General features: G+C 36.8%; 2 protein-coding genes, 2 long non-coding RNA genes and 1 pseudogene across 5 annotated transcripts; 2 read left to right on the forward strand and 3 right to left on the reverse strand.

The window, feature by feature from the left end:
• Positions 1-292: 292 nt before the first annotated feature.
• On the reverse strand, positions 293-2,234 carry LOC147944893 (uncharacterized). The gene is made up of 5 exons (XR_015558572.1): positions 2,101-2,234; positions 1,743-1,948; positions 1,345-1,425; positions 1,132-1,186; positions 293-1,023 (listed from the first exon to the last, which is right to left on the reverse strand). It is a non-coding gene; the product is annotated as an uncharacterized LOC147944893 (long non-coding RNA).
• Positions 2,231-2,877, reverse strand: LOC147944894 (uncharacterized). Its single transcript, XR_015558573.1, has 2 exons — positions 2,559-2,877; positions 2,231-2,463 (listed from the first exon to the last, which is right to left on the reverse strand). It is a non-coding gene; the product is annotated as an uncharacterized LOC147944894 (long non-coding RNA).
• Positions 2,878-11,341: 8,464 nt separating this feature from the next.
• Positions 11,342-11,788, reverse strand: LOC104789780 (glutathione S-transferase T3-like). Its single transcript, XM_087512763.1, has one exon. It carries the CDS (start codon positions 11,786-11,788, stop codon positions 11,342-11,344), a length of 447 nt encoding a protein of 148 aa, XP_087368889.1.
• Positions 11,789-15,662: 3,874 nt separating this feature from the next.
• On the forward strand, positions 15,663-17,220 carry LOC147944895 (glutathione S-transferase T3-like; annotated as a pseudogene). Its single transcript, XR_015557929.1, has 2 exons — positions 15,663-16,698; positions 17,038-17,220. The product of XR_015557929.1 is annotated as a glutathione S-transferase T3-like (transcript).
• Positions 17,221-19,022: 1,802 nt separating this feature from the next.
• LOC104788174 (thionin-like) lies at positions 19,023-20,047 on the forward strand. The gene is made up of 3 exons (XM_010513883.3): positions 19,023-19,464; positions 19,549-19,632; positions 19,737-20,047. The coding sequence occupies exons 1-3, from the start codon at positions 19,236-19,238 to the stop codon at positions 19,832-19,834; spliced, it is 411 nt and encodes a 136-aa protein (XP_010512185.2). The 5' UTR covers positions 19,023-19,235; the 3' UTR covers positions 19,835-20,047.
• The last annotated feature ends 380 nt before the right edge of the window (positions 20,048-20,427 follow it).

The following is a 20,427-nucleotide window of genomic DNA, read 5'->3' on the forward strand; positions in this document are numbered from 1 at the left end:
TCATAATTTAAGATATTGTATGTTGTTTGGAATCAAAATTCATAAGTTTTTGATAATATTTTAAGGGTAATTTTTTTTATTTTGTTATTATCATTTACATCATCATATGATACTTGAGTTTTTTTTATTTAATCAGTTTGATTTTTAATATATTTTAAATTTTATTACCTTGAGAAATAAGTTTTGGGATTATAAACCCTTAAGAGATATTAGTTATTACTCTTACATGTCTCCCCTTAGGGCATGTCTCTATTGTAAAATGTTCTTGATGGATCTCTCATAATACTTTAGATTAAGCCACTTCATCCTCCATCTCCTTAATCTCACTTAATTTATGTCTTACAACACTACAACATGTATTAACCTAGGATTAAGTGGGTCTTTACTAAATTAACAACACTACAACATGTATTAACACCACCACCAATTCATCTGCTCATGCTTCCTCTGTGTTCTTCATCATCATCGCATCTTTCACTTTCTCCATTTTCTCTGTTGCAGGATTAAGTAATCAATCAACTTCCAACACTCCCTCTTGATTCATTTTCTTACTCCCCAAAATTCAATTTAGGGATTTGATCCCAAGGCTTCTCCTCCTCTGTGATTCACCTCTTCAATGTATGAATCTCTTTGACATTATCACAGCTTACTGATGAGTTCTCTTGCTTCCTCGTGAATCGTTTTTTTTTTCCAAAGCATAACAATCTGAAAATCAAATGAATGTTTTCTACTCCAAAATGGAAAGAACAAAAGAGTACAGTCTCAAACGTCAAATACAAATTGTGCCTAACTTAAATCAGGACAAGGTAGAAGAAAAAATCACCAAAACCAATTGAGAACAGCTCAACACTTAAACAAAACTAAGTGGGACAACATATTCCCTAACAACTTATAGGGTCAAAAACTGCATCACCAAACATTTACTATAGAAAAAAACAAACGGAAAGAGACAACTGCATCCATCAGTGTAAACATGTTTATGATCACTTCAACTTCTTAAAGAGACAAGTGCTCAACGATTACCTGGAAGCATCAAAAGAGAGCAAGTAACTGAAACCAATCAAAGCTCCAAACAAAAGTACAAACTCATCTGGAAAATATTAAGAGGCAACATTTACGTGAAGAACTTACCATTTCAGTCTATTCACCGTGAAGAATTGCTTCAACCTTGACCTAACAATATCCCCTAAAAGAACATTCGGAGCCTCTCATTATGTATTCAACAAGGATCTTTAAGAAGGAAATAGAGACCGACTTCACTTCAGCGGCGGTTTCTCAACTTCAAATCCAACCGAAGAAAAAACAAGTTGAATAAGAAAAAATGAGTTAAAATCATTTCATTACCAAGAACTTGCTGAGGATTCAAACGCTTAGTGGGATCAGGTTCCAACATCTGCTTCACAAGAGCCACACCGTGTTCAGTCTCTGCAATCAAACATAGCCTTTGATCAAGACAAAGAAACACACACTTTAAAATCAATCTCAATCTAGACATCACCACAATAACCAATCCAGATAGGCAGATACATTACCTATTAAAGACTCAAAATCAAGTGAAGTTTAAATCTTTGAACAAAGAAACCACGCACTAACAGATTTGCTTGACAAAGAACATATCTAAAAACCAAATAATTTACCCAAAAGATTCAAATCCAGAGCAAAAATTTACATCTTTGACACATAACATATCATAACACTAACAAATTTGCTTGCATATTACAATTTTCTGGATTAGAACAGACCTCGAGCTGATTTTCATAGATATTAAGGATAAGGACACTTTGAAACTTTTCAAATGCTTGAGTTTCAGTTTCCGACCAGACAAATCAACTCGGTCCAATGGATGTTATAAGGTTTGTTGCAATGTACTCACAACCTCCGCAGCTACTTCCTCTGCCACCGCCACAACATTATTTTAGGCAGACTCGTAGATCCTCACGAGCCGAATCTATTCCCATCAGAAAGATGAATATTACGCTCCAACTTGAGAAGACAATTATGATTCCAAATCGCGTTAAAAAGAAAAAGTTGTAATCGAGATGTTCTATGATTTTCATATGCAACAAATCACATAACATAAGACGAATAAAATAGAAATACCTAGGTTGAAAGCAAGTTAGAAATAAGATGAATAAATTAAGTACTAAAATCTGTAGACATAAAGAAGAAGAAATCGATCGATAGAAAGAAGGAGAACGATCAATTTTAACAAAAAAAAAAGAAAAGACAATTATGTGTCCACCTAGGACTAAAAAAGTTGATCTGTATTATTTTTTTTAATTTGATTGGATATTTATTTTTAGTGAGGTGTGCTTTAATACAGAAATTGATGTGTCAGAGTAAAACAACACATGGTGTTTTTATTGTATTGATATCAGCAAGTGAGCAACACATGTTTGAGACTCTCCTCCTTTATTCTTCTTCTTTAATTTGCTTCTTTAATCTCTTCTTCCCCACTCTTATCTGGTAACGATGATTTTTTTTACAGCAGATTAAATAATAATCAAAAATGAAAACACCAAAATATTTTACTGTTGATGCTTGATTTAGTCACTTACCTAGAATTTGCTGAATAACTTCCACCAAATTTCTGAAAACCATGCCTCTACATCATTTACTGTTGTTGAATCTCTCCAATATGATTACCTCTTCCCCCAACACGCTTTCAAAACAATTTAGCCACAATGTAGTTGATCATTTTTAAATTCATGAAGATTATCATTGCAAAAATAGAAGATATTTGTTTTGCTGAATAAGTGAAAAGTGTGGATGAGATTGAACCGATCAACAATAAATTGCTAATAGAGAAGGTTTTTTACTTATTTATATTGGTTCTTGAGCAGTTCATTTGAAGGAGATGGAGATCATGGAAAAACTAATAAAATCTAGTTTTTTTTGCGTACTAATAGGAACAAAATAAATTGTTATGTTTTAAAATGTTTTTTTAATTACACACGAAATCTATTTGGCAAATTTCTATTGGACAGGTCACTTGTGATTTATAAGATAAAAGATATTATTAGACTGATTATGACATTTCTTTTTTCAGACGAAATAAAGTGAGAATTTAAGAGTCTGTTAATGAACTTGAAGGAAAGAAGAAGACAAACATGAGCATATGATGTTCTGCTACCAAAGAGATACATTTTGTTTACATCAATGTTAATTATGTTGCCACAATTCCACGTCGCCTGAGGCAAATCATGGTGTGAAAGAGATACCAAAATAATTCAAAATAAATCCATATATATGTTGGAGTTGGAGTAAGCTTGAAGAAAGTCTAAAGTAGAAACTTGTCCTAATCCTATTGTGTTTGTGATAACAAAGAGATAAGGGTCTAATGTCTAGGAGTTATCTAGGTGTATAAGGATTCCTATTAGGATTAGGATTAGTAGAGGCTTATTTAAGGATGTGTTGAGCTTTGACACAACTTAAGAGATTTGAGAGATTGAGTGTTTTGAGAGAGACCAAAGTTTTGAGTGAGTTTCTTTGGTATTAATAAAGAGAGTTATTCTTTGTTAATTGAGTTCTTGAAACAATCTCTTAAATTCTATATTTGGTATCAGAGCGAGAGTTCTTTGATCATGTCTGAAGTCACTGTTGTCACGCCACGACCTAAAGAAGTAGGAGGAGGATCTCCTTCGATCGTCTGTCCTATGCTAACATCAACCAACTACACTGTATGGGCGATGAAGATGAGGATAGCCCTTCGAGTACACAAAGTTTGGGACGCCATTGAACCAGAAGCTGGTAAAGAAGTTGATTCGCTTGAAAACGATGTAGCTATGGCCCTGTTATTTCAGTCGATACCAGAGAGCTTAACACTGCAAGTTGGAGAACTTGATACAGCGAAGAAGGTATGGGAAGCAATACGTTCTAGAAACGTTGGAGCAGAAAGAGTACGAGAAGCTAGACTTCAAACGTTAATGGCGGAGTTCGAAAGATTAAAGATGAAGGAGTCAGAGACTATTGATGATTATTCGGGAAAACTAGCTACAATCTCATCAAAGTCAGCCGCCTTAGGAGTTACTATAGAAGAGTCGAAGGTTGTTAAGAAGTTTCTCAATAACCTTCCGCGAAGAAAATTTATACAGATAGTAGCCTCTCTAGAACAAGTTCTAGACTTGAATACCATAAGCTTTGAAGACATCGTTGGACGCTTGAAGGCTTACGAAGAGCGTATACAGGAAGAAGAAGATACTCAAGATGATCAGAGTAAATTGATGTACGCTAACTCAGAACCACAATCAAATCAAATAAATCAAGCGAATCAGCAATATCGAGACTACAATGGTGAAACTGGGAGTTACAGAGGAAGGGGTCGTGGAGGTAGATCTTTCTACAGAGGAAGAGGACGAGGTCGCTACGGAGGAAGAAATCTCTCGCAGATTACTTGTTTTCGTTGTGATCAGATCGGCCACTTCGCAGCACAATGTCCAGACAGATTGTTGAAGCTGCAGGAAGTAGAGGAAAATAACAATAAAGATACAGAGGATGCAGACGAGCTCTTGATGCATGAAGTGGTCTACTTGAATGAGAAGTTAGTAGTACCAAGCAAGTTCGAGACAACTACAGCTAGAAACAACATATGGTATCTCGACAATGGTGCGAGTAACCATATGACTGGGGATAAGAGATATTTTAGCAAGCTTGACACATCTGTAACTGGTAAAGTACGCTTCGGGGATGATTCACGAGTTGATATCAAAGGAAAGGGAACCATTGCGTTTATTGATCAGAATGGAAAACCGAGAGTTATGACTGATGTCTATTATATTCCAGACTTGAAGAGCAATATAATTAGTCTCGGTCAGGCCACTGAAGCAGGTCTTGACATACGACTGAGAGGCAACTATTTAACTATGAAAGATGAAGAAGGGAATCTACTTGTGAAAACAGAGAAATCAAGAAACCGGTTGTATAAAGTTCAGATGGGATTGCAGGACAACACCTGTTGTAATTTTTTAGAGATAAGCGAACCAAGTAGGTGGCACACGAGGCTGGGACATATCAACTATGCCACCTTAACTTCAATGTTGAGAAAAGGACTAGTTCTTGGAGCTCCGAAACTTGCTGTTGAAAAAGAAGTCTGCAGATCGTGTTTACTCGGCAAGCAAACAAGACATATGTTTCCACAAGCAACCAGTTTTCGAGCTACAAAAAGACTAGAACTCTTACATGGAGATCTATGCGGTCCAATTACACCGTGTACGCCTGCTGGAAATAGATATATTTTCGTGATCATCGACGATTACTCTCGCTACATGTGGACTATGTTGCTAAGAGAAAAGGGAGAAGCATTTCTTAAATTTCAGAAGTTTAAAGCTATGATTGAGAAAGAAGTTGCTGAAAAGATACAAACCTTCAGAACAGATAGGGGAGGGGAGTTTGTATCTAATGAATTTAATGCCTTCTGCAATACTGCTGGTATAAAGAGACACTTGACTGCACCATACACTCCACAACAGAATGGAGTAGTGGAGAGAAGCAATAGAACCTTGATGGAAATGACTAGAAGTATCATGAAGCATATGAATATGCCTAACTATCTTTGGGGAGAGGCTTTGAGACATTCAACTTACTTGCTTAACAGAGTAGTGACAAGAGCTCTGAAGGATGTGACACCATATGAGTTCTTTCGTGAAAAGAGACCCACTGTCGAACATATTAGAATATTTGGGTGCATCGGCTATGCTAAGGTAGACAAACCAAATCTAAGAAAGTTAGATGACAGAACAAGGGAACTTGTTCACTTGGGAACAGAACCGGGTTCCAAAGCTTACAGACTGTTGGATTGTTTCAAAGAAAATTATAGTAAGCCGTGATGTGGTGTTTGATGAGTCTAAAGGATTGAGTTGGTCAAGAAATCATGAAATAGAGAATGGTGATGGAAGTTTTAAGATCACTTTTGATGTGTTTGGGAATCACGGTCTTCAAGAATTTGGTTGTCATACTGAAGAACAGGATACAAATGATGAGACTCACAGCATTGGTGAGGAAGAAAGACATTCAAGGAATATAATTGAAGCTGAAGAAACAGAACTTGAGACAGACGAAACTGCAACAAACTCTGCAGAACAAATGTCTCCGGAACTAAGAAGATCAAATCGTGTAAGGGTTAAGCCTAAATATCTAGAGGATTATATCTTGCTTGCTGAAGCAGAAGGTGAATTCCTGTTGCTTAGTATCAACAATGAGCCCAGAAACTTTGAAGAAGCTCAAAAATATAAGGAATGGGTACGAGCATGTGAAGAGGAAATAGGCTCGATCGAGAAGCTTAGGACATGGGATCTTGTTGAACTACCTGTAGGAGCAAAGCCAATTGGTCTTAAGTGGGTGTTTAAGTTGAAGAGAAATTCTGATGGTAGTGTCAACAAATATAAAGCTCGATTGGTAGCTAAAGGTTATATCCAGAAGTATGGAGTTGACTTTGAAGAGGTCTTCGCACCAGTGGCTAGGATAGAAACCATACGGTTACTTGTCGATCTTGCTGCTTCTCATGGATGGGAGATTCACCATCTTGACGTCAAAACTGCTTTTCTGCACGGTGAGATAAAGGAGACTGTGTATGTATCTCAACCTGAGGGTTTCGAACAAAAGGGACACGAAGGGAAGGTATACAAGCTTAATAAGGCTTTGTATGGCTTGAAACAGGCGCCTAGAGCTTGGAATCATAAGTTGAATCACATTTTACTGGAGTTGCGGTTTGTTAAATGTTCAAAGGAGCCCTCTGTTTACCGGAAGAGTATTGGTCCTGATCTTCTCATTGTTGGAGTTTATGTTGATGACTTATTTATCACAGGGACAAGTTTGAGCGTTATTGTCAAATTTAAGGAGGAGATGTCTTCTAAATTTGAAATGAGTGACTTGGGAAGATTAACTTATTATCTTGGTATGCAAGTGAATCAACATCAAGGTGGTATTACATTAAGCCAAGCTTGTTATGCTCAGAGAATTTTGGAAGAAACAGGAATGGCTAAGTGTAATTCTGTGCTTATCCTGATGGAACCAGAACTGAAGCTATCAAAAGCTGAGAACGAAAAGGAGATTAACGCAACTACTTATCGGAAGAACGTTGGTTGTCTACGTTATTTGTTACATACGAGACCAGACTTGTCTTATTGTGTTGGAATTTTAAGTCGTTATATGCAGAGTCCGAGGGAGTCACACGGTGCAGCCATGAAGCAATGTCTACGATATCTTAGAGGTACCGTTAACCTTGGATTGTCTTATGGGAGGATGAAGATGCCAAAGTTAATAGGTTACACTGATAGTAGCCATAACGTTGATGAGGATGATGGTAGGAGCACATCGGGGCACATCTTTTATCTCGGAGAAGGTCCTATCACATGGTGTTCGCAGAAACAGGATGTAGTGACCTTATCATCTTGTGAAGCAGAGTTTATGGCTGCTACAGAAGGTGCAAAACAAGCAGTGTGGTTACAAGACTTGATGGTGGAGATTACCGGAGCTAAAGAAGAGAAGGTCTTGATCCGTATCGATAATCAGTCGGCAATTGCACTCACCAAGAACCCTGTTTTCCATGGGAAAAGCAAGCATATTCACAGGCGCTATCATTTTATCAGAGAAAGGGTTGAGAGTGGCCAAATTGAGGTGGAGCATGTTCCAGGTACTGAGCAGAGAGCAGACATACTCACCAAGGCATTAGACAAAAATAAATTCAGAGTTATGAGGGATCTCTTGGGAGTTCAAGACTTGATGAAACAGAGCTTCAAGCTTAAGGAGGAGATTGTTGGAGTTGGAGTAAGCTTGAAGAAAGTCTAAAGTAGAAACTTGTCCTAATCCTATTGTGTTTGTGATAACAAAGAGATAAGGGTCTAATGTCTAGGAGTTATCTAGGTGTGTAAGGATTCCTATTAGGATTAGGATTAGTAGAGGCTTATTTAAGGATGTGTTGAGCTGTGACACAACTTAAGAGATTTGAGAGATTGAGTGTTTTGAGAGAGACCAAAGTTTTGAGTGAGTTTCTTTGGTATTAATAAAGAGAGTTATTCTTTGTTAATTGAGTTCTTGAAACAATCTCTTAAATTCTATAATATATGTATAAACCAGGAGGGAAAAAACAGTGAGGTGGAGTTTCCGGTGATGACTTTCATTGGAATGATCGGATTTTAGGCTCGATGGAATCGTCGCCGGGCACTACTACATGGTGGTGTTTTGACGTACGTAGAGAATTAAGTCTCGTTAATTAAGGTTGGAATCAATTTACCATTTTGACGTTAGAGATCGTGGTCTTATAAAAAACACACATGGATTTTCCCTTGTAATAATAACAGTAATTCTTAATAGAAAAAGTTTGGTCCCAAATATATCAATATTACAAGAGAGTTGGTTAAAAAGGAAGAAGCGTAAAACACGTTGTAACAAACCTTTTGTCCCTTCCAGTGAATAAAGCCAAACCCAAAATCTTATCTGAGATTCTAGTTCTTGCAGTGTACGTTTTTAAACCTATGTACAATAACTTATGTCATCCAAGTAACTAAAAAATCTTTGCCCTACCATGCCTTAATTCCACTTATGTGCTCTCTCATACAGCAAATTCTTTAGTGGAACAAGATGAGTATAATGAAATAAATATACGGTTACTCTATCAACATACAAATCATATACTTAGCGCTAGCATGCAAAGCAAAAATTGAATAGTAGATGTTTACAATATATAATATCAAATTCAACGTTTAGTTCATAAAGTTCGCTAAATGAAACAAGTTTTCACGAATAAATTTTGATTTTTCCCAAACATAAAAAGTTATTTTGAGCAGATTCGCCGAAGGTAAAATAGTTTGGGGTAGCCATTGCGATAGGGTGGTCCAGCCTGTATGTAGATTTTATATAGCTTGTTGGAAACACGTGAACTAAAGTGTGTGGTGGAAAACTGTAGTTAATTTTGGTAGGTTGAGAATGGAAAACACGTGAACAGCCTGGTGTGTGTAACACACCTATCCCCTGTAAGTATATAAGAGCATCATTATTGGTAGGTTGTTAATTTTAGGGTTCTTAAAATTTTTAATATTAAAAAGTATATTTTTATAAGTTAAGAACTTTTGTTTGTTAATTAAAATTGTACTCCTCCAATGATAAGCTCTTAGAAATGAGGTTCTTAGTTTTGAAAAAAAAAAATTAATGTTTAAATGTTTAAACAATGAAAATATTATTATTGCATTTCATAAACTTTTAAACATACAAAACACAAAACATATTAAAATAGAAGTAGAAATTACATATGGGGAAAAAGTTTAGTTGTAATATTGATTTGTGGCAAATTTTTGCCAGATATTCTCAACCAAATCATCCTTCAATTGTTGATGTTTTTCCTGACTACGAACTTCCTTCGGCTTGCTGAGAATGGTCATCAAATTGTTGACATTTGAAGGTCTATCAGTTGAAAATGTAGAGTCCACATGTGAAGTTCTGTGTGTTTCTACTTGTGCGAATTCTGTTGGATCCAACTGTCTATACCCATCTCGTTCGTCTTTTACTATCATGTTGTGAAGTATGATACACGCTCTCATTATCTTTCCAATTGTTTCCTTATCATGGACAAGATCCGGATTTTTGACTATAGCGAAGCGAGATTGCAAGACTCCAAAAGCACGCTCGACATCTTTACGGACAGCTTCTTGATATGTAGCAAACAAGGATGCCTTTGGATCTTGTGGAATCCGAATAGATTGGATAAAAGTAGCCCATTTTGGATAAATACCATCGGTGAGATAGTAAGCCAAATGATACTCGCGGCCGTTGACAAAGTAATTAACTTTTGGAGCATGACCTTGTAATATATCATCAAAAACCGGAGAGCGATCAAGAACATTGATATCGTTTAACGTACCTGGAGGTCCAAAAAATGTGTGCCATATCCACAGATCATGTGACGCTACAGCCTCTAAAATGATGGTTGGCTTTCCGGATCCACGTGTGTATTGACCTTTCCATGCGGTCGGGCAATTCTTCCACTCCCAATGCATACAATCGATGCTTCCTATCATCCCGGGAAATCCTCGTAGCTCTCCAATATCAAGTAAACGTTGAAGGTCCTCTGGTGTGGGTCTCCTTAGATACTCATCTCCAAATAAATTTATAACTCCTTCAACAAAATTGACCAAGCATTGCATCGTAGTGGTTTCAGAAATCCGGAGGTATTCATCAAACGCATCAGCTGCACGACCATATGCCATCATACGAATTGCTGCTGTACACTTCTGTATTGCAGAGAGACCGAACCTTCCGGTAGCATCTCTTCTTTGTTGAAAGAATAGAATTTCATTAGAGAGTCGATCAGTAATACGCATGAACAACGCCTTGTTCATTCTAAAGCGACGACGAAAAAGATGAGGAGGGTATGTTGCATCTTCACTAAAATAATCGTTCCACAAGCGGATATGTCCATCTTCACGATTTCTTTCAATATGGACTCTTTTTTTCCTTGGCTTTCTTGCTTGTTGGCGATCAGCATGAGCAGCACTAATATGATCGAACGCTTGATCATACACTTGCTCAAATCGATCATCAAGCACTTTGTCCAAATTTTCAAAATTATTACTAGAAGAAGATGCCATTTATTTCACGAGGCAAAATGACGAAGATCAAAATAAAGAAGAAGATATGGAGTTGTGGAGTGGTAAAAGAAAAAGATGAGCAATGAAGTTGTAGTAGAAGAAGTATTAACTTATTTGAATTGTAGTAGGAAGAGAAGAGATAAGAGTTGTGGGAGTTGTGGAAGTAATATATGACGATCTTATATAGAGTGGCACAAGTCAACTACATTAACAAAAAATAACAAAGCAGTCACGAGCAACAAGTACAAAGAAGTCACGAGGCAAACAATTACAAAGAATTCACGAGGCAAACAATTACAAAGAAGTCGGCATAAAAAACAAGAGTAAAAATGGGTCCTTGAAGTCACGAGCAACAATTCACCAAGCATTCTTGTCATAAACCTGTGTTTAGTTGTCTCTTCGATCCACGAGCATACTTGTCTCTATCTGTCACAAGCCACAACAACACATCCATCAGTTTAACATCGCAAGAACACATAAAGGTTGGTAATCAAAAGCACAAAAACATAATATGACACAACAGAAACTGATTACAATAAAAAGTCAAGAACACAAACAGATTAAACATCACATTAAAACTTCAACAACAGAAACCGATTACAATAAAAAGTCAAGAACATAAACAGATTAAACATCACATTAAAACTTCAACAACAGAAACCGATTACAATAAAAAGTCAAGAACATAAACAGATTAAACATCACACTAAAACTTCAACAACAGAAAAATATGACATTAAGACATGAAGAACAGAAACCGATTACTTGAAAATGTCATCAATTAGCTTGTTCTTTAAAGCTATATCATGATCAGTTAGTGGCTCTGTTTTTGCAAGTATCATTTCAAGGAGGTTACGATTGCTAATCTTCTCTGTCAAAGCAAAATTTTTTTGCTTTAGCTCCAATATCGCCTCTAACTCCAACAGATACTTGCTATCTTCATCATCAGTGGCTGTTTTCTTCACATTCTTTTTTTTTGCCTTTGAAGCCTTAACACCAGGTGGACGAATCATTGAGTCATCCTCTCTATGGTTCACTGGTTGGGAACTTGAAGAACCGTCCATACCCTTCCTTCTTTTAGCCGTTCCATTCCCTTTAGAAGATGAACTAGCACACCATTTCTGATCATATCTAAGCTCAAGCCAAGCATGTTGTAGGGTGAACTTTACCTTGTGATCATTGAAGTATATTTCGTTGGCTAGCTTCATAACATCATCTTCATTTTGGCCACTTGATCTCTGTTTGGTTGCAGCTTCGTAGCATCCAACAAACTTGCACACATTGTCATTTATCTTCCCCCACCTCTGCTTGATATGACTAGGGGCTCTCTTTTCTAAACCGACAACCTTTGGACTTGCATTGAAATATTCAGCAACCCATTTCCAATAAGCTTCACCTTTTTGACCATTACTTACTATGGGATCCTTGCTCGTGTTCAGCCATGCACCAATGAGCTCAACATCATCCGCTGGTGCCCATTTATTTCTTGATCTACGACCTTGTGATGTAGCATCAGAGCATTGAGTGCTAAACTCAGGAACTTGGGATTCACCAAGTTCAATACTTGGTGAATCTATTTCATGAGGATTGGTGTGGGTTTCTCCTTGACTATTTAATAGGTCCATGAAGCCAGGAGAGTGGGTATATGGGTTCATGGAATCGTTTTCTTTTAAATGAGAATGGAAGAGATTGTTGAATGGTTTAGAGTAAATTGTTTGTACTTTGAAGGAGGAATGCTTAACTATATAAGGTGAGATTAACTTAGTTTGAAAAAGATTTGGTTGGTGTGGTTAAGCAATCAATGTTAGAGCAAAGAGAAACGTTTTGGTGGTTGTTGTTATTAGCAATCAATGTCAAAGTACACATTTACCTAACATAACACAACCAAACATTGAACTCAAAGACCATAACACTAAGCATTGAACTCAAAGACCATAAGTATGATGTAGACATTCCTAATCAACACCTAACAAGCATTTATTCTACCCACCAAACACAATGCAATCAATAAAAATTATCTACATATATCAAAGCTTTCTCACAAATACAATTCAAAGTTTAGAGAGCCACAATAACTATGTAATGTGAAACGGTAAAGGTGTGGGGAGAGCTTGAAGTGGACAAGGTGTGGTTCATATGCCCAACTATATGCATTTATTATAAAGCAAAAACCTTGACATAACTAGAAAGATAGAGAAAGCATGTGAAGATGAGCAACTTCATAGAGTTTAAAAAGACGTACCTTTGGTTCTGCTGCAAAGGATTAAAAACCGTGTAGCTAGAGATGATTGTGTTGTTCCCTAAACCGTGACAAAACGAAATAAGATTAAAAGACAAGATAACCCAACTCTCGTTTAATTATCAATCAGTCTCATGGGTACAAACCTGGATGCAACTTAAGAGTCGACACTTCTGAGGATCTCAAAAGAGAGAGCGAAGCTACTTAAGCCTCTCAAGTCAGGAGCTTGATGAACAGAGGAGTCTCTCAATCAGGAACAAGCTCCTCGGAAACGAACATGGAAGGCATTCGAGAGAGAAGACAAGTAAGAGAGATATCGAACCATAGAGATATCACTATGACATGTTTTTTTACTTTTTCTTTTTACGAAAACTCTATCTATTTCACATGTGCCTCTAAGAATCAATCGGGAACAAGCTCCTCGGGTGTTTGTTTAGAGTTTAGATTGTGAGTGTATTCAAAGCTCATGAACAAGGCAAACCTCAAAATTCAATCTCACACTCAAAATCAAATCCATACGTAATCCTAATAACATAGTGAATATGTAATTGAAAAGCTTTGGTTTTCAAGAAAGATCCTTGAACAAGACAAAAATTACCTTGTCAGATTCCTCATCTCCTTTGGATCTTCCTCCTAAAACAACCACAAACATATCACTTATCTCCACCAGATTTTCCAACCTGTAATCTAGTGAAATTCACCATCAATACAATCAATAGTCTTTAATCAATAAAACCACGGTTAGTGAGTGAGATTGAATCTAATCGGTGAAGAAGAAACTCACCAGAGAGAAGAAGACAGTCGGATAATCTTCAATTTGGTGAATAGGACAGTCACCGTCGCCGATTAACTGACCCAGAGATCCGCCGATTAACTGACCCAGAGATCCATAATTGCGACTATAAACTCCGCTTGAGATCTGCTGTCGCTGGATAGGACAGTCACCGTCGCCGATTAACTGACCCAGAGACGCTTGAGTCACTGTCGTCGGAGGTCACCAAAAATTGAAATCGTTCTCCTCTGTTTGCATGTAACTCTTCGCGAGAGAGAATGAAGAGGAGAAAAAAAAACAAGTTTTCTTTTTTTCTAAAATGTTTCACCCAACCAGTTTTGACCACGTCGATGACTTCAAAGGACTCTTAAACCTCTTAGTTAAGAAGTCTTTCTTAGCCTATTCACCAATTTTGATTTAATTTTAATCACATTATAACTAAGAACTCTACCTAACAAACCCCGATAAAGATACTCTTAACTAAGAGGTTTAAGAGTCCTTTTAAGTCATCAACGTGGTCAAAACTGGTTGGGTGAAACATTTTAGAAAAAAAGAAAACTTGTTTTTTTTTCTCCTCTTCATTCTCTCTCGCGAAGAGTTACATGCAAACAGAGGAGAACGATTTCAATTTTTGGTGACCTCCGACGACAGTGACTCAAGCGTCTCTGGGTCAGTTAATCGGCGACGGTGACTGTCCTATCCAGCGACAACATATCTCAAGCGGAGTTTATAGTCGCAATTATGGATCTCTGGGTCAGTTAATCGGCGGATCTCTGGGTCAGTTAATCGGCGACGGTGACTGTCCTATTCACCAAATTGAAGATTATCCGACTGTCTTCTTCTCTCCGGTGAGTTTCTTCTTCACCGATTCGATTCAATCTCACTCACTAACCGTGGTTTTATTGATTAAAGACTATTGATTGTATTAATGGTGAATTTCACTGGATTACAGGTTGGAAAATCTGGTGGAGATAAGTGATATGTTTGTGGTTGTTTTAGGAGGAAGATCCAAAGGAGATGAGGAATCTGACAAGGTAATTTTTGTCTTGTTCAAGGATCTTTGTTGAAAACCAAAGCTTTTCAATTACATATTCACTATGTTATTAGGATTACGTATGGATTTGATTTTGAGTGTGAGATTGAATTTTGAGGTTTGCCTTGTTCATGAGCTTTGAATACACTCACAATCTAAACTCTAAACAAACACCCGAGGAGCTTGTTCCCGATTGATTCTTAGAGGCACATGTGAAATAGATAGAGTTTTCGTAAAAAGAAAAAGTAAAAAAACATGTCATAGTGATATCTCTATGGTTCGATATCTCTCTTACTTGTCTTCTCTCTCGAATGCCTTCCATGTTCGTTTCCGAGGAGCTTGTTCCTGATTGAGAGACTCCTCTGTTCATCAAGCTCCTGACTTGAGAGGCTTAAGTAGCTTCGCTCTCTCTTTTGAGATCCTCAGAAGTGTCGACTCTTAAGTTGCATCCAGGTTTGTACCCATGAGACTGATTGATAATTAAGCGAGAGTTGGGTTATCTTGTCTTTTAATCTTATTTCGTTTTGTCACGGTTTAGGGAACAACACAATCATCTCTAGCTACACGGTTTTTAATCCTTTGCAGCAGAACCAAAGGTACGTCTTTTTAAACTCTATGAAGTTGCTCATCTTCACATGCTTTCTCTATCTTTCTAGTTATGTCAAGGTTTTTGCTTTATAATAAATGCATATAGTTGGGCATATGAACCACACCTTGTCCACTTCAAGCTCTCCCCACACCTTTACCGTTTCACATTGCATAGTTATTGTGGCTCTCTAAACTTTGAATTGTATTTGTGAGAAAGCTTTGATATATGTAGATAATTTTTATTGATTGCATTGTGTTTGGTGGGTAGAATAAATGCTTGTTAGGTGTTGATTAGGAATGTCTACATCATACTTATGGTCTTTGAGTTCAATGCTTAGTGTTATGGTCTTTGAGTTCAATGTTTGGTTGTGTTATGTTAGGTAAATGTGTACTTTGACATTGATTGCTAATAACAACAACCACCAAAACGTTTCTCTTTGCTCTAACATTGATTGCTTAACCACACCAACCAAATCTTTTTCAAACTAAGTTAATCTCACCTTATATAGTTAAGCATTCCTCCTTCAAAGTACAAACAATTTACTCTAAACCATTCAACAATCTCTTCCATTCTCATTTAAAAGAAAACGATTCCATGAACCCATATACCCACTCTCCTGGCTTCATGGACCTATTAAATAGTCAAGGAGAAACCCACACCAATCCTCATGAAATAGATTCACCAAGTATTGAACTTGGTGAATCCCAAGTTCCTGAGTTTAGCACTCAATGCTCTGATGCTACATCACAAGGTCGTAGATCAAGAAATAAATGGGCACCAGCGGATGATGTTGAGCTCATTGGTGCATGGCTGAACACGAGCAAGGATCCCATAGTAAGTAATGGTCAAAAAGGTGAAGCTTATTGGAAATGGGTTGCTGAATATTTCAATGCAAGTCCAAAGGTTGTCGGTTTAGAAAAGAGAGCCCCTAGTCATATCAAGCAGAGGTGGGGGAAGATAAATGACAATGTGTGCAAGTTTGTTGGATGCTACGAAGCTGCAACCAAACAGAGATCAAGTGGCCAAAATGAAGATGATGTTATGAAGCTAGCCAACGAAATATACTTCAATGATCACAAGGTAAAGTTCACCCTACAACATGCTTGGCTTGAGCTTAGATATGATCAGAAATGGTGTGCTAGTTCATCTTCTAAAGGGAATGGAACGGCTAAAAGAAGGAAGGGTATAGACGGTTCTTCAAGTTCCCAACCAGTGAACCATAGAGAGGATGACTCAATGATTCGTCCACCTGGTGTTAAGGCTTCAAAGGCAAAAAAAAAAGAATGTGAAGAAAACAGCCACTGATGATGAAGATAGCAAGTATCTGTTGGAGTTAGAGGCGATATTGGAGCTAAAGCAAAAAAATTTTGCTTTGACAGAGAAGATTAGCAATCGTAACCTCCTTGAAATGATACTTGCAAAAACAGAGCCACTAACTGATCATGATATAGCTTTAAAGAACAAGCTAATTGATGACATTTTCATGTAATCGGTTTCTGTTCTTCATGTTTTAATGTCATATTTTTCTGTTGTTGAAGTTTTAGTGTGATGTTTAATCTGTTTATGTTCTTGACTTTTTATTGTAATCGGTTTCTGTTGTTGAAGTTTTAATGTGATGTTTAATCTGTTTATGTTCTTGACTTTTTATTGTAATCGGTTTCTGTTGTTGAAGTTTTAATGTGATGTTTAATCTGTTTGTGTTCTTGACTTTTTATTGTAATCAGTTTCTGTTGTGTCATATTATGTTTTTGTGCTTTTGATTACCAACCTTTATGTGTTCTTGTGATGTTAAACTGATGGATGTGTTGTTGTGGCTTGTGACAGATAGAGACAAGTATGCTCGTGGATCGAAGACACAACTAAACACAGGTTTATGACAAGAATGCTTGGTGAATTGTTGCTCGTGACTTCAAGGACCCATTTTTACTCTTGTTTTTTATGCCGACTTCTTTGTAATTGTTTGCCTCGTGAATTCTTTGTAATTGTTTGCCTCGTGACTTCTTTGTACTTGTTGCTCGTGACTGCTTTGTTATTTTTTGTTAATGTAGTTGACTTGTGCCACTCTATATAAGATCGTCATATATTACTTCCACAACTCCCACAACTCTTATCTCTTCTCTTCCTACTACAATTCAAATAAGTTAATACTTCTTCTACTACAACTTCATTGCTCATCTTTTTCTTTTACCACTCCACAACTCCATATCTTCTTCTTTATTTTGATCTTCGTCATTTTGCCTCGTGAAATAAATGGCATCTTCTTCTAGTAATAATTTTGAAAATTTGGACAAAGTGCTTGATGATCGATTTGAGCAAGTGTATGATCAAGCGTTCGATCATATTAGTGCTGCTCATGCTGATCGCCAACAAGCAAGAAAGCCAAGGAAAAAAAGAGTCCATATTGAAAGAAATCGTGAAGATGGACATATCCGCTTGTGGAACGATTATTTTAGTGAAGATGCAACATACCCTCCTCATCTTTTTCGTCGTCGCTTTAGAATGAACAAGGCGTTGTTCATGCGTATTACTGATCGACTCTCTAATGAAATTCTATTCTTTCAACAAAGAAGAGATGCTACCGGAAGGTTCGGTCTCTCTGCAATACAGAAGTGTACAACAGCAATTCGTATGATGGCATATGGTCGTGCAGCTGATGCGTTTGATGAATACCTCCGGATTTCTGAAACCACTACGATGCAATGCTTGGTCAATTTTGTTGAAGGAGTTATAAATTTATTTGGAGATGAGTATCTAAGGAGACCCACACCAGAGGACCTTCAACGTTTACTCGATATTGGAGAGCTACGAGGATTTCCCGGGATGATAGGAAGCATCGATTGTATGCATTGGGAGTGGAAGAATTGCCCGACCGCATGGAAAGGTCAATACACACGTGGATCCGGAAAGCCAACCATCATTTTAGAGGCTGTAGCGTCACATGATCTGTGGATATGGCACACATTTTTTGGACCTCCAGGTACGTTAAACGATATCAATGTTCTTGATCGCTCTCCGGTTTTTGATGATATATTACAAGGTCATGCTCCAAAAGTTAATTACTTTGTCAACGGCCGCGAGTATCATTTGGCTTACTATCTCACCGATGGTATTTATCCAAAATGGGCTACTTTTATCCAATCTATTCGGATTCCACAAGATCCAAAGGCATCCTTGTTTGCTACATATCAAGAAGCTGTCCGTAAAGATGTCGAGCGTGCTTTTGGAGTCTTGCAATCTCGCTTCGCTATAGTCAAAAATCCGGATCTTGTCCATGATAAGGAAACAATTGGAAAGATAATGAGAGCGTGTATCATACTTCACAACATGATAGTAAAAGACGAACGAGATGGGTATAGACAGTTGGATCCAACAGAATTCGCACAAGTAGAAACACACAGAACTTCACATGTGGACTCTACATTTTCAACTGATAGACCTTCAAATGTCAACAATTTGATGACCATTCTCAGCAAGCCGAAGGAAGTTCGTAGTCAGGAAAAACATCAACAATTGAAGGATGATTTGGTTGAGAATATCTGGCAAAAATTTGCCACAAATCAATATTACAACTAAACTTTTTCCCCATATGTAATTTCTACTTCTATTTTAATATGTTTTGTGTTTTGTATGTTTAAAAGTTTATGAAATGCAATAATAATATTTTCATTGTTTAAACATTTAAACATTAATTTTTTTTTTCAAAACTAAGAACCTCATTTCTAAGAGCTTATCATTGGAGGAGTACAATTTTAATTAACAAACAAAAGTTCTTAACTTATAAAAATATACTTTTTAATACTAAAAATTTTAAGAACCCTAAAATTAACAACCTACCAATAATGATGCTCTAAGAAGTCTTTCTTAGCCTATTCACCAATTTTGATTTAATTTTAATCACATTATAACTAAGAACTCTACCTAACAACCCCCGATAAAGATACTCTAAGCAAGTCTTGTTTCATCATCATTTCATCAACACAAACTAAATATATACTGTGATCAAACAAGTAAGAAATCAAAAGATGGAAGGCAAAACTGTGATTCTAAGTGTTCTCATAATGAGTTTGGTCATCGCACAAATTCAAGTGGAAGCAAAGAGTTGCTGCCCAAATACAAGTGCCAGAAATATCTACAACGCTTGCCGTCTTCCGGGAACCCCCCGACCAGTTTGTGCATCACTCAGTGGATGCAAAATCATTAGTGGGGGTACATGTCCGAACGGATATAAACATGACACTCTCCAAAACTCAGGTAATTTTTTTATATCGTGCTTTATCATGTCAATTGTTGCCAGTTCCATCAAGGTTAATTTATTTTTTGAAAGTTTTACTCTAGGTGATGCTGTCTCTGTCAATGAATACTGCAAGTTGGGGTGTGCATCTTCAGTGTGCGGTGCCATGAACACACTCCAAAGCTCTGGTAAAAAGAAGCATCCAAACTCAAAAATTATAATATTATTATTTATCTTCGAACGGTAGACAAGAGAAAATGTTAACCTATTCTATTACTGTTTCGCTGAGTAGATGCGAGCGAAATTGTGAATGGAGCGATAGCACAATGCGCAAAGGCATGTTCTAGTTTCTGCACCAAGGGATCGACAACTGAAGTTGAGACTGCCTAAACAAGCGTATCCATGAAGTTACGACTTCCAAGTTTCAGAATGTTATTTTCGTTGTTTTCAATAATTGTGTGCATGTGAAAAAAAAGAATGCTAGAGTTTGGTGCTAGTATTTGAATAAGTTATTTCCAGTTTGTGTGTGTGTTATAGAAGGTTGTCAATCCTAGATTGTACATGACTTCTATTAAATAAAAAGTTTGGTCACTTTAATATTTATTATTACTCCATAGTTGCTACAGAATTCTTGCCCTAAACATCACTAGCTTATAAGGAGTTCATATCGATTTTTTTTTCTGGCCAAATCAGTATCTAAAACATTTATTGCATTAAAGATTATACAAAATATCCACTAGATTAGAACTTCTACTTAATTACTATCATCTAAATAAAGAATGATGTGTCCTTCTCGACCATTTTATAAGTAGCTCATTTAGTTTTGAAAAAAAAAGAAAAAGGAGAAGAAAGATTGAAATAATATTAAGTTGTTTTGAAAAAGGAAGTATGCATAATAGTGTAACTGTATCTTTTTGTTTTTTTTTTTATCCAAAAATTTTGGAGACTTAAACTATGCACTTCTCAAGAGCTTTCATGTTCGT

This window comes from Camelina sativa, chromosome 5 (genome assembly GCF_030686135.1).
Source record: "Camelina sativa cultivar CO46 ecotype springtype chromosome 5, ASM3068613v1".
Classification (NCBI taxonomy): Eukaryota; Viridiplantae; Streptophyta; class Magnoliopsida; order Brassicales; family Brassicaceae; genus Camelina; species Camelina sativa.

What these genes read in the sequence shown, in the direction of transcription:
- LOC104789780 (XM_087512763.1), bottom strand. Translation starts at nt 11,788, where the DNA reads ATGAAGCTAGCCAACGAAATATACTTCAATGATCACAAGGTAAAGTTC.
- LOC104788174 (XM_010513883.3), top strand. Translation starts at nt 19,236, where the DNA reads ATGGAAGGCAAAACTGTGATTCTAAGTGTTCTCATAATGAGTTTGGTC. An exon ending in TGACACTCTCCAAAACTCAG is followed by an intron (nt 19,465 to 19,548) that starts GTAATTTTTTTA and finishes GTTTTACTCTAG; the next exon opens with GTGATGCTGTCTCTGTCAAT. An exon ending in GAACACACTCCAAAGCTCTG is followed by an intron (nt 19,633 to 19,736) that starts GTAAAAAGAAGC and finishes TTCGCTGAGTAG; the next exon opens with ATGCGAGCGAAATTGTGAAT.